This window comes from Zonotrichia leucophrys, chromosome 2 (genome assembly GCF_028769735.1).
Source record: "Zonotrichia leucophrys gambelii isolate GWCS_2022_RI chromosome 2, RI_Zleu_2.0, whole genome shotgun sequence".
Taxonomy (NCBI): domain Eukaryota; kingdom Metazoa; phylum Chordata; class Aves; order Passeriformes; family Passerellidae; genus Zonotrichia; species Zonotrichia leucophrys.
The window spans coordinates 24,950,509-24,965,181 of NC_088171.1; the positions used below are offsets into that span (position 1 = coordinate 24,950,509).

Below are 14,673 nucleotides of genomic sequence, written 5' to 3' on the forward strand. Positions count from 1 at the left end.
CTGTGGAAAATAGTTTGTGAAATGCTGCTTTAATAAAATTATAAGAAAAAAATATATCTAAATTACTGAGTTTTAAGGACACCACATATAACTTCTCAAATTTTCCACCCTCATACTTTTTCCATACCCAAGGATTATCCTGAAATATCAAAGACAATTAAGAAGGAGAAAACTGCTCAGGAATAATCATGTAGAAATTAAGCCAAATGGAGAAAGAGGAAAGGCAGTTTTTGACCAGATCTCTCTCTCAAATTGATATCTGAATATCTGGATATCCAAAGGGGTGTCCGAAAATCTCTCTCTCTTTTTTTACTTTAAACTAGGAGTTCTTCATACATAATGCTATTGTTTTGGGATTCAGCAGATTTTGAGGAAGTCAGTGTACCAGAGGATTTCACCAGTATGATATTCCTCTCTTTATAAACAGACATTGACACAGGTATGAAAGCCTATAAAAATTCTAGAGTTGTCTTAAAAGTAAAAATGTATCTTAAGATACTTTACAGGATCCCCTATTTTAACTGCTTTGAATACCAGATCACATCTTGTGTTAGTCCTGTCACAGAAAAACCTGCCCCTGACACATTTCAGTCTCTGACAGGATGGCAGTTCTTCCAGCTGTGGGAGCTGCCTCATGCCCTAGCACCCCTTCATTTCTCTTGCAGTGTGTGAAATCTGCTCTGAAAAAAATACCTTAAAAGGAATCAAAGTATGAAGAACAGAGATGTACTTCTTTTATCAGGCTAATGGTAATGACCCACAGAGAAAATGCAAGCTCTTCATGCACTAGCATCAAACCTGAACACTAACAGACTTGCTGTCAGACTCCACCTTATTGAAAATTGATGAGCTTTATTCAGCAGCATTAAGATCGCTTTAACATTAGCTCTCAAGAGTATTCTATTTAGCTTTCTGGGGTTTTTTTAAGTCTCCAAATTCATGGAATAAAGTCATAATTAAAGCTTCTCCAGATTATAAAGGTAACTCCAAAGTTAGAAACTACTTGCATAACCCTTATTTAGCTTTTTTTGGTAATAGTTACTACAGTTTTAAATGCTGGTTCTCACACTTCTTTTGCTCTTGGAATCCTTGTTCCCTGGGTTTTTAAGGATGAACAGTGCCCACTTAAAGAAAAGTGATTCAATACTTTATCACTGATAATCAGTGGATCTCATTTATTGTACATACATAAAACCTTTCATGGTAAACAGATTTATGAATTTGTCTTCATGGCTTTTTCCTTGCTGCTCATTTCTGCAGTATAAATGCTTCACTGACAAATAATTAACCTCCAAACTACTGCTGTTTGGTGAGAGATAACATTACTATGACATAATGTTGCATTGATGAGTTGGCCTTTTTTTCCTTAATCAAAGACCTCTTAAACTTACCACCTGCTTTCAGTAGCTCAGCATATCATAGACATGGAGGATGAGGGAGCAATATCTAATACATGGAAGGAAAAGCATTTAAAAGACAGCTGACAGTGAATTGGGCTTTTGTAATGTTGCATAAATATACATGACTATTGCAATGTCCACAGCTCATGCAGCACATCCTGTAGAGGTATTTTCCCATGGAATGTTGCCTTTTATTTCAAGGTAAACTGTGTCTATTTTCTAAATTTCCTAGTCCATTTTTTAATTGCACATAAAAGCCTGTTCCTCCTTCAAGTTCTTACAGAGATGACATAATTTCTGCTCTTTAGCAGGTGAGTTGCTTACCGTACTCTGAGTTTAATTTTCTTTGGAGAGATCAGTGCTTACAGTTCTTTTCCTTTTTTCCATTTTTGGAGATGCCTGGATGCCTCCTTTCCAGACCACAGTAATTCCCTGAGTCATAGAATGAAATTGGCTGTAAAGGACCTCTGGCGATAATCTAAGCCCCCTGCTCAAAGCAGGGCTAACTTCAAAGCTTGACCTGCTTATTCAGAGTCATATCCAGGCTAGTTTGAACCTCCACAAGGAGGGGAATTCCACAGCTTCTCTGGACAATCCATTCCAGCAGAGCACTCTCTACTGTTACCAGTCATCTGCTCACTAATGATTTGGATCTGACTGTGATTTCTAAATGTCCCCAGTATCATGTGATTAACGCTACCAGATTTTAGTGGCCTTCACTCTGGTAAGAGTGTGAGACATTCTGCTATTCCAAGACCTTTCTTCTTTGATATATCATGTGCAAACAATTTACCAGCAGATTTTCTGAAACATTGCCTTCTGGATGAAGTGTCGGAAAGCACTAATTAGCTGCTCTCCTTGTCCTATCAGACTTACCAGTATCAAACTGTGCATCTAACATAATGAATTTGGTTGTTATAGAGGGCCTGGAAGTGATGACATTTAGCATGAGTGGGTTGTTTTGTTCCTGCATGATTGCATGATTGTTCTTGAGTTGATTTGTTCTTGATTCATTGCCTTAAAGATCTTTAATATCTATGCATATGCGGAATACCCTATCATTTTTCTTCTCTACTGCCATCATCAAGTGCACCCTTTCCCATGGCTTCTTCACTTTTCTAATTAACATCTTTATTGCCAAGGGGCTCACAGTAGAAATAGCTATCACAGAGCAGTGCACTTCTGGTACTGCCTTCTAGGTAGATTCTGCAGCAAGCAGTTAACATCCTCTGTTTTCAAACACACTCATAAACCATTACACAGGCCTGCCAGGCCAAATATTTTTTTCCAGATTTTACTGCTTGTAATGAATTTATCAAATTTAATGCATAGCTAACCTTTCGATGCAAAATTATTTCTGCAGGGGTGTCTACTATAGAGATATCTGGATGTTTACTTGTATCTTTGGACTTTTATCTGCATAGGATAAATGTTTTTGTATATTACTAGCTGTGTTGTATGCCACAGATTCAATTTTTCCTAAAGTTAGTCCCAAAACTTGTCCCCAGTACTGATGCTCATTTTTATGGCTTTACTTTTTCTAAATTTATTTGAAAAGATGTATATCTCACCACTATAAATTTCCTTTTTTTAACATCAACATTTCTCCTGGCTGCTTTCCCCAGCAACATTCTTCAGCTGCATATTTTTCACCTTTGATCTCCTCAGTTTGCTTTGTAGTATTTAACATACATATTCTTAAACACCTGCTTTTCATTTTTCATTTTATGATACTCCCATGCTCACTGGCATCTTGCTGGGTTTGTGGCTCTGGACCATGCTTCTAATGTGAACTTTGGTTGGTGCTTCTCTGTGGGACTGTGCACACAAATGACAGCTGACCCACATTTTATCATCTACATGTCATCACCAAATGTCCCCTCATCTGTATCTTCTATTTTCTAGCTATTTTAGTGGTATTCTAGGATGTTCAAGTCTCCTCCACTAACATTCATACTTTTATTTCATTTTTATCTCCCCTCAGCAAGAAGAGTCTATTTTTAATCAATTTCAGCTGGTTGATTCACTCACACCAAAGGACTCAGTAGGTCTTCAGCTTTCCTAAGATTTCTTTACTCAACAGAGAATTTCTCTCTCTGAAACCATACACTTCAAATTGCTCCAACTGTCTACCCACATTTCCTCTGTCTGCTTCAAAACTTTTGCCTTAGAGATGTCTACAAAACTTCTCATCTCTGTACAAAATCGTATGAGAAGCAGGATCTTCCTCATTCTTTGCCTGAAGTCCAGCAAAAAATAAGATTCCATCAACCAAACCTGTGCATTAAATGAAGCTTTCTTCTTCCAAGAACCCTTTTTCTGTGTGAGTAACATAAAATTTTCTCCAGTTTCTGTGTGTCAGCTTGGTTTAAATTACTATCATAAAGACCGGTACATAGCTTACAGTCTGCAAGTCCTGCTCACACACTGAATGTGCTGAACTAAAAGAGTTGCTAAAATTAATTAGCTTCCCAGACAGCTTCTGTACCATACCCACTGAAGCCTGACACAATAAACCCATTACACAAATGTTTTAACTACACATGGTGAAAATGGCTCCTGTGAGAGACTAGAGCCTTTAAACTCTGCTGCAGAAGTTCTTCACCAAAATTCTTCACAGATGTGTGCTGACAACAGAATATGGGTGAGACTCTGGTAGGTCATGTATCACTGGTGCATTGTCAAGGATGGTGCCTCTTTCTACTCTGAGCTTCTCCATCATGAACTTTTTTCTGTTGTACTCATGTCTCCTCACAGACATTAGCTGTTTCTTCTCACCTCTTTCCACTCTCCATCCTTTCAGTACCATTTACAATTCCTAGTCAGACCTAGTTCCTTCCACGGTTTCTACCACTGCAGTTTGAATTTCTTTCCCGGGCATTCACTTTCTCCCCTTCTTAACACTCACTTTCCCAGCTTCATGACTCCAATATATTTAGTGGGGAAGAGGGGAGGTAATTCTGTCTTTTCCAATGCATCTTCCTCCTAATGTTCTGATGTCCTGCAAGTTCCTATTCCCAACTAGTGTCTAAATGCCTGTTTCTGCAAATGTCAATTTATCCCTCAGCATCTAATACGTTGCACAAGCTTGTCCTTCTTAAATGACTCCTGCCCCAACTCCACACTCTACTGGTCCTCAGTACTAACTCCTAATTCTGGTATCCTTCTTCCACGTGTGAAACCGTTTCCATTTTCCATACTGTTTATACTTCTTCCTGCTTTTCTTTTTTTTGTACTTTAGGCATTTTCTCTCAGCTCTCTCTTAGGCGGCACAAACTGGCTTATACTACCTCAAAACCGTGACTGCAGAGGGAAGCTCTAGAAGATCTGGGCTGAACATGTGTGGGTGTGTTCTTACACAAATGTGAAGGTTCAGTCTTGACTCAGAAGCCATCTACTGCCAAGTCCATTTTCCAGTACATGGTAGCACAAGAACTTCTCAGGCAAAAAGGGCGACCAGAACTTGTGAATGTAAGCAAAGGAATATATCATGCACCAGAGGAGATATTCAGATCTTCAGAGATTGTGAAAATTATCTGGCTAAAACTTCCCAAATAAATCCAACAGACTGAAGATAGTTTTTTGTTTTGTTTTTTTTTTTTTTTTTTTTTTATAATAAGTATACACTCTGAATAAGGTTGTTTTCTCTCCCAATATCTCCTCCAGTCTGTTGCACCCTTATCCATTCAAACCATGTCTGCTGTAGAGTTCAAGACACTTATCATATTACAGTGATATTTAAAAAATTAAAAGAGTGTTTTAATATAAAAATTTTTATACATAACTGAAATTTTGTTCACTTGCAAAGTACTTTATAATGATATTAAACCCAAGATTTTATTTTTAAAATCCTGTAATTAATTCATATGTTTAGTTTTCACTTCTGAAAAAAAAGAAAGTTTTCAACAGTAAAATTAGTTCTGAAATTTCTTAAATTCTACACTGAAGTAATTGGCATAACTAAATTTCTTCTAATATTAAACCTGTGTGATTTCTCCATGTGAAATTACATATCAGTTGAAAAAAAATACAAGTCATCACTTCAAGAAACCTCCCATCAAACATGTTCTTTGATGTGGTATGTGATATGTCTGGAGCATTTGATGATTCACATTACAGCAAGTAATATACTGACCATGTGTTGCAAGTTATGTAAATAAGTAGATAAATTATAGGCTTTGATGCTAATAAAGCATCAAGGCAACAAAGTGTCCCAATATTTTGCAAGGAGATGGAGATACTTTCAGTTAATATTTGAGGTTCCTCAGGACCCTTTCTGCATACAGTGCATACAACACTCCTTCTGGCTTAATCACACTCATTTCTTATGCACTATAGGCCATTTAAGCCCCTCTTCTTTTTCTCTTATTAAAGGGGGGGCTGCTAGTTTAAATGCAAAGATTTGTGTAATTTCTGTCACTGTGCAGACAACTCAAATAGCTACAACAATGACAAAGTGCTGGAGTGGGCTTGGCTTATTATTCTGCATGTACATCTGAACAGCAGATGAAAAAGAAGTGATAAATTTATTGGTGGCTACCTACTGATTTCTCCAGTGATGACCTCTGATTACATCAGGCATTTCAAGGGATAAACACTTTTCTTCCAAAACATTTCAGGTCTGATTGCCAATAAAGTCAGCAGGCATTTAAACACATAAATCCACACATGCTTGTTTTCTTTTCAGTGCTGAAATTACTCCAGTCTTTAGGAAGTACACACTATCAAATACCCTGAGACAATAAAACCAAAAAATGCAAGAAAAAACATCTGACAAGAATATACTGGATCTGCTTTATCTGTGAGAACATATGGTAACAATGATTATTATTTATTACATGATCCTGCTTCAACCCAAAACGTACTTGGCAACATTTGAACACAGAAGAAAACATTGTATTCTAACACAAAATAGCTCAAAGGCTTATAGTCAGACCCTTCAGCAGTATGTAGTTGTGGAAATGGCCTCGAGAACATTTAAGGAAATCTCCACTCACACCATTTGTTCCCTATCACCGAGTTTTAATCAGGACCAGAGCTTAGAGGACTTGCTAAATTCCAAGCAGTACAACTCTGCACAGTAAGGGGCCTGTGATCAACTGTCTATGGCTTACTCTTTCAGTTTCTCAATGTTCTTAAACACCCTGAAGCAAAGCCAAAGATTTGCCAGTGATTCTCTAAGCTAGTTTGACTCAACTGCCCTTTGAAATGTAAATGGAATTTCCCCTGCTACAATATAGGTAAATGGAAGACACTGCTATCTATTAGTTAATCAGGCATTTTGTAGCATAACTTCCCAGTTCATCTCTACCACCAAATGCTCAGGTGCCTATAGCATTCAAAACTTTCTTCTGAGTTTTCCCTTTCCTCCAAAACATTTCACTCTTTAAATTTTGTGCTATTTGATGCTATTTCTACGTCCCATATCCTTCAATCCAGTGTTTCTCCCTCTGCAGCAACAGCACAACTGAAGATAAAAGCAGTAAACCTACCTTCCCTTTCTGTATTGTTTTGAAGACAAAAGAAAATGAAGAAAATGAAGATCCAAGAGCTGGATTGGCTGGTGAGAACAAAAGGAGTTCTTATCCAGAAGGATCCAACTTCTAGCCACATGAGGACACTTATCATTCCTAGACACCATTTTTTTACCAAATCCAAAAAATTTTAGAAAGTTTCTCCAAACAGTCCAAGTAATGGAATTGTGAGCATCCTCTCTCTCCTGTCTTTCAATATTTAAGGCTGGATGAGATTGCACACAGCATATTTAGGAGTATAAAATGCTCACCCTGTTTAGTGAGCTAGTATAGCTAATATGAGTATATAGTCTATACATGGCAATGTAAAGGTCATCTAATATCTTCTGTGTTCATTTTGCTACAATGGATAGTGCTAGCCCGTAACATAAAAAGAATTGTAACTTTGAGGGACAGCATTCATACCCCTTCCATGAGGAATCACACTTATCCATTAAGAGATGCTTACCATCTGCTTTTTAGCTGGCATATGGCAAATTACACCACCATGTTTCAACCATGAAAAGGAAGTGAAAAGCAAGAGAGGGGACTAGTGATGAAGCACCTGCAGAGTACAGGTAACTAAGACTACAGATCACAAGCTACAGACTAAGGCTGCAGGTCACTAAGGTTATGTGAACAGAGACATATATCAAATAAAGTTGGAAAAAAGTCACATGGTGATAGGTCTGCTCAAAAGAACACAGCTTGTGCAAAAGTGAGACGTAAAGAGATTTTGTACTGAAGGCAGAGTAAAACATCACCAGTTTGGCACTGAACCATAGCGGGGGTAAATTTAAACAGAAAAATCATTTTGAGGACTCATGTTGCTTCTTCACAGATCACAAGCCACATCCAGCTTGGCCTTGAACACTTCCAAGTATGCAGCATCCGCAACTTCTCTGGGCAAGAGTAGTGTCTCACCACTCTTATCTAAAGTTTTTTCCTGTGATACAATCTAAATCTGCCCTCTTCTAGTTTAAAGCCATTCCCCTGTGTCCTATCACTACATGCCCTTGTAGAATATCACTCTCCAGCCCTCCTGTCGACCCATTTTAAGTACTGGAGGGCTGCTATAAGGTCTCCCTGGAGCTTTCTCTTCTCCAGGCTGAACAGCCCCAACTCTCAGTCTGTCCTCACAGCAGAGCTGTTCCAGCCCTCTGATCAACTTCACATTCCTCCTCCAGAGCTGCTCCAAGAGGTTCATATCCTTCTTATGTTGGTGGTCCCAGAGCTGGATGCAGCCCTGCAGGTAGAGTCTCACAAGGGCAGAACAGAGTGGGAGGTTCATCTCCTGTGACCTCACGCTGATTTCTGTGCAGCCCAGGACACATCTGACTTTCTGGGCTGCACCAGAACATGGCCAGCTCGTGTTGAGCTTCTCTCCAACCTGGTATTCTATGATTCACTTAAATCATGATAGCTAGATTTGCTGCAGATAACTGCTCTGGCACACAAAACTTGTAGGGAACATCAAGATACAAATAAAATACAACTAAAGAGCTACCTGTGATTTTTCTAAGTAGTTAACACGCATTGCTGATATCAGCTGGAGGGAAATCAAGACTAAAAAAAGAGTCATCCATCTGCATACATCATAGCTTAGATGCTACAGTCAGTCACTTGAGCTTTCTGAGTTAATGCCTCAGTGCTGCCTGAGAGAAACAGAAGTGGCTAATTCATTCTATGAAATTATTCAGTCTGTGGTTACCTTTCTCTGTCTTCCATCAAGCTCTAAACAGTGCCATGAATTACAGTGGTTTTTGTTATGTGAGCACTGAAAAGCAAGTAAATATTTCATTATTAAAAACCACAAGCAGAAAATGTCGTTGACCTTTGAAAGGACACTGCCAAATGTGGAATCTCATTTCAGTCACTAATAAAAAGGTAAAATAGAAGTTTAGTTAGCTTTTCTTTTACAAGTATATCTCAGCACAGTCTTAATCATGAAGCTGTGACATATTTGTAATGGCAATACTGTGTTATCAGAGGCATGTAATATATTAAAAAGAGGTATTTTTAATTGTCAGCTTAACTCTGAGAAGACAACTCTGCTTATTTATTCAAATTCATAGAATGTCTTATTCATCTAACTCTTGGTAATAGTTAATGTTATTCATCAAAAACCACAGGCAAAGTGATTTGGTTCTTATATACACTGCTGGATATGACCAAGCAAGAAATTATTTACTAAACAATGTCACATGAAACTGCAGCATTGAAATGCAACATATTAAACTGAAATGGATGCCTATTTCCAAAAACACTCCTAAGAGTGTGGTGAGAACAGTCATTCTGCCAAATCAGTGTCAGGTCTTCTATATTACAAATAATAAAAAAGCCAGGGTCCAGGTGCCACATCATGTCCCCTTTCCTGAACCCCACATGATAACTTTGGGAAAAGGAGTATGGCCATCATGTTGAGGTGCAGTAGATCAGGTGCACTTACATGGACTTCATGTTTCAGTTGGTTTTGTGTACAATATTGACAGGTAAGAAAATGAGTACTGCGCCATCCGTCCATCCCCTGGACCCTGGAGTCTTCCTCCTCACGTTTCCTCAGTCTCTGGTACACAGGTTAATCTGATCCTTGTAGAAAGTCACCTTTCAGGACTACACTTCAGCATGTAAATTGCTAAAACTGGTTTCAGTTCTCCTGTCTACCACATGATCCTAATTCCAAAGGCACTTTGGGAACCATGGAAAAATATACTGCAGCATACCTCTGATGTGCTTGATATGAACTCTTGCTCCCAGTGTTATCCCCTAATCAACTATGACCAGTGACTACACTTTCTTCTTATGGCTGAACACCTAAATTTCTTGTACTTCCTTGGTTAAGTGGTAAATCTTTGCATACACCCATACAAAGCAGCACAAAGAGTCAAAAGGAGCTCACTACCAGGGGGCAATAATCACCCCCAGGTCCTTCCCATACTCCTTAACTGAGAGCCACCTCAAAATCATGGTGCCAAATGAACAGCTCACAGGCTCTCTGGCAAGGCAATACCACATCCTCGGTTTCAGAAGATGCCCTGAAGAAAGATTCCTGCAGTATCTGTGGATACCACCTTGATTAAAAAGGTGTCCATCTGAAATGGCTGTAACTACACTTAGCAGGAAACTTGGATTTTCCAGTTGGAACTTCCAGGTGAAGGCAACATTGTTAGCAGTGCTCATTCTTAACTGAGACATGGACAAGTCCCTCTGCTATTGTTATCTTATATTAGGTAGTTCTTCACGCGAGCAATTCAGTGTGTCTCTTCATTTAAACTACTTCAAAATTCACTCCATTGAAGTGGCTAAAAGCAATGTCAAATGGAAAGTGGGTATAAGAACAAAAACCAATATAAAACAATAATTATATGCTGTTCTATTGAAGGCCAATGTTACTAAATATACAGATTAATACTGAAGAAAATAAGATCAGTGGGAAATAACATACAGCCTTAAGGTATTGGTCATTCATTTCTGGGTACCTTTATCAAAGAATCAATTAACATTTAATCTTCTTAAAAGGTGCACAATCTCCCATTGTTACGTACAGACTATTCATGTTTGGGACCCAGATCATCATCTGGCCTTTGGCAAGATGTCTTAGACCCTCTTGACTATTTACACTGCAAACTTTTCAAGAGAGTGAATTTAACTCTGTGTGTGTAGGAAGGGAGCTGACTGGATGCCACCCTAACACAAACAGTGGCTGGAAGTGCTCAGCACATAACAGGATTGCTCCTGAAAGGCCCAGGTGAGATCTGTGCCCACATTAATATGAGTTTCAATACTGACAAATGAAAACAGTTAGGAACCAAACATTTATTACCAGAAATAAAACAAAACCAAGTTTACCAACTTACTAATACATGAACCAACTATCACTTTCAAAACTGAATTTCATTGTATTTGCTAGCATAACTTTCAGTCAACTATAGCTCAATTATTTAGTTGCTTATTTTCCCAAAAGTTCTATTTGCATGCATTGGAAAAAAAAAATAAGCATAGAAAAGTCTTTTTTCCTATCTAATGATTTTTCAGGAACTTTGAATCATGATATGCTCTCTCTTCCTCCATTTTCACTTATAAAAAACTAGTAGGATTTACTGACAGCTATGTTGGTCACACCACTATTATTATGTAACAGGTCTTCATATAACATGTAGCTTCATATAGGTCTACAGATACAGACTTAAAATTAACCGGCTGGGTTTTACACACTCTCCCATTTTATCTTGATGCAGAAGACAGCTAGAATTGGAAAAAAAAAAAAAATCAAACCCTCTGTAGAACATTGTTTTAATCATTAATGGAAATTCTCAACTTTTTCAGATGCTTTTCAAAATCACTCAGCTGTAGACATGCAAAGAAAAAGTTTGCCAAACTATATTCTGTCAGTTTATGAAGGTATCCTTGTAAACATATTATTCATTACTATTACAGTAAGATTTTTAGAAAAGATGCTCCAGTTCATCTCTCAACAAAGCTTATGAAGTGCAGAGAACTAAACAGTAACATGGCTCAGTTGCTTGCTGACATTTTTATAATAGTTCAAATATTTAGCAGTTTACTTCTAAACTTCTTTGCCACAAACAAAATCATCAGAAAATAGTCCCCCCTGTGTTGCTTGAATACCTTGGTTAAAATAAGGTGCACATGCAAACTGCAATCCGACTTTTTTATGAAAAAGTGATTGAGTCTAATGAAACATGAAAACTGGAGTGTAAGACAAATCTGAACTGCCTACTCCTCTTGAAAGCACAATGCAGTTTATTCTATATAGCTGTTTTAAACAACTATTAACACCTGTGTGGCTCTTCTGCATGATTCTAAAGCAGTACTATGTAGAGTTGTTTGAAGTGCCATCACCAGCCAGATTTAAACATTGCCACTTGAATTTCTAAGTAAATTTGGCTGGCACTCACTATAAATGATAATGAAGACCTATGGTGAAACCCACCCTTTGGAGGGGTTAATTGGGATTTTGCCATTTATCTTAACAGGACCAACATCTACCCAAGATTTATGAAATTTGCATACTCTAATACATGCCAGTAGATACAGAAAGACAGTATTTTAGTTCATTCAGAACTACTTCATGTCAGCTAGCATATGACAACTATAGTAAGCATCAGAGTGGTAGCTTAGCAAAAGTTGCCTACCAGCAAAGGTTATCATATGTCTGAAGGAATTACAATGAAGTATTAGCTCTCCTGTATTTAATTTTCCTACTTGACAATTATGCCTAGGATTCTGAGAGGTGTATTAAATTTCCTCTTCAGCTCAACACCACCTGCAGTTTGAGCTGTTGGCAGCAAAGAAATGTCATCCTGGTCAGCCCTGATACACTCAGCCCTAGAGCAACACAGGGACCCTTTCACTGACCAAACACAAGGGTTCCCCCCACAATATCACCCTTCACTCACTGAAGGGGAAAAGGACCAGAAGCAAGACCTTAATTTAGTGCCTATAAAAAAGCAAAGGCATTATATTGTGATGTCTTGCTTAATTCATCCTAAACTCCCTCTAATCAGACTACTTAACTCTGAAGTGCTTAGTTCTTCCTGAGAAGAATATCACACGCTGTATTACCCTTAAGAAGTTCAAGGGTTGCCAGCGCATGTAAAAGATTGGCAGGAAGACATCTGTTAGATATCGACAATATTGACTTCAAGAGGTCTTAGGATACACATCTTTCTATTTACTCTTTTTATGAATGATTTTTTTCATTCATCATTTCAGCTACAACTGCCATTCTGTAACTAAAATAAACCTTCAGGAAAGAAGTTTTTCTTTCCTTTGCAAATTGTCAACTACATTAACCTTGTCAAAAAAACCTACAAGAATGAAATCAATATAGCAATTTAAAGACAAAATTGGCAGGCATTATATTGTACTTGGACACATTCAGTAAATAGCCTCATACATCAATCTACCGTCATCAATGGCAATATTCTGAAACCAACTAACGTTGTTTATTACATTTGCGGTGTGAAACGCCAAAGTAAGTACAGATATCGGTCCAGCTGATGAAAAATGACACGGAGATAATATCTGACGTGCCTGAGAAGCACGAACTAGTGACTCAGGTGTCATTTAAACGCGCTGTACTCCCAGCACGGAGAGCGGCTGCTCTATACCCGGTACGGTACCGGCAGTGACCCGCTCGCCAGGGCAGGAGCCGCAGCGGGAACTCCGGGATCCGCCGTGCCCCATCCCCGCGCTGCGCCCCGATCTCCAGCCCTTCCCTCGCCCCTTCCCACGGCGCGCACCGCACACTCCGCGGCAGGGCTCGGAGCTCCTACAGCCCTCTCCCTCTTCCCCTTCTATCTCTGGGTGCACTGCCAGCCGGAGGCTGCGCTCCCCCCGCTGCCCGCCTGCCCCGCGGGTTCGCGGGACCCCGGCGCCTCTCCCGCCCCGCCTGCCCCGCGCCGCTCTCCCGGGGGCAGCGGGTGCTGAAGGGCAGGCGGCGAAGTTGCCGGGACTTACGGTGGCAGCGCTACGGACGCTGGCGCGGCGCCTCTCCCGGCCTCCCGTCACCTCGGGCCACCTCGGCGGCGGCTCCGCGCCCGCACCGGAGCAGCCCGGCCGCCCCTTCACTCCTCGGAGGGGCGCATGGCGCTGCCCGCTCCCCGACGCCCGCCCGGTGGGTCCCCGCGTCCCGGAGGGGGCGGACAGGCACTAGGCAGGGTCGAGCCCCTCCGGCGGGGCTGCGCCTCGGGAAGCATCTGCCTCCTGCCTCCCGCGCCGCGCCCGCTCCCCGCTCCACCCCGGGCGCGGCGGGGCTTCGCGCCGACGTCGGTGCGGGGCGGCCGGAGCCCGCCCGGCGGCGGCGGCAGCGCCTCCCCCGCCCCCGCCTCCCTCCCGCGGCTCCCGGCGCTGCCGCTGCCGGCGGGGCGGCCGTGCCGGAGCCGGCGCTGCGGGGGCGGCGGGAGCGGGGCCGGGCGGCGCTCTCGGCACAGCGCCTGAGGAACGGGGGGTCCCTCTGAGCCCTCCCGGGGCAGGGACGCGTCCCCCAGGCCCCTCGTCCCGCAGGGGAGGCGGGGGCGCCGGCCCGGCCGGCTGCTCTGGGTACCGCCCGTCCCTTCCGTGCGGGGCCGGGCTCTGTCCGCAGCGAGTGTGCGCCGCCCCGCCGGAGCTCGGAGCCTGAGATGTCAGAGGCCCGGCCGGCGACCTCGCCTCCTCCTCCTCCTCTTGGAGGATCCGAGCCAGCGTTGAGCTTCAATCGCGGGCATCTTTTGGAAAGGAAAGCGTGGGAATGTGGGGCGTGGAGCGTGGGACCCCTGCGATCCGGCACCTGGGCGGGTGGGGCGCTGCGCCCGCAGCGGATCGAGAGTTGCTGGGACCCTTGGCCGCCCTGGGAGGCTGTCCCGCATCCTCCCGTCTGCCCCGTCTCCTCTGATGCTCTTCCAGCTTGCATGAACCATCTACCTACCGTCCACCAAGCTGGGGAGGATGAACTAGAGGTGGCCGCAGCATTCATCCGACGGCAGAATCATCTAAATTGCCGTTTCTGCTCCAGAAGTCGTGTAAACGTTTTAAAGTAACTAACTCTAAGAAGAGGCCGAGAAAGACCTGTTTCTAAGCACCTCTGGGCACCTCTGGTCCCCTCAGAAAAGCAGACCCCAGCTACACGAGCATCCAGGGGCAATCGAGCCAACGTCCCGCACCTCGCGGAAGAGCGTCGAGTGGCGGTGCACGAAGTAGCGCAGGGGAGGACTCTCCTGCTATGCCTGTTGCAAGCTGCCCAATATTTAAATATCCAG

General features: G+C 41.9%; 1 protein-coding gene across 3 annotated transcripts in view; it reads right to left on the reverse strand.

Moving 5' to 3' along the window:
• Positions 1 to 14,465, reverse strand: part of CALCR (calcitonin receptor) — a 154,248-nt gene extending 139,783 nt beyond the window's left edge. For 2 of the 3 annotated variants that reach the window (XM_064704310.1, XM_064704309.1), the window contains exon 1: positions 13,397 to 13,701. Coding sequence is in view for 1 of the 3 variants with exons in the window: in XM_064704308.1 (XP_064560378.1) it covers positions 14,343 to 14,386 (44 nt within the window). In the remaining 2 variants the exon portion in view is untranslated. Of the gene's footprint in view, positions 1 to 13,396; positions 13,702 to 14,342 lie in introns of those variants that run through there. The other variant, XM_064704308.1, reaches the window with a different exon arrangement.
• Positions 14,466 to 14,673: the final 208 nt, after the last annotated feature.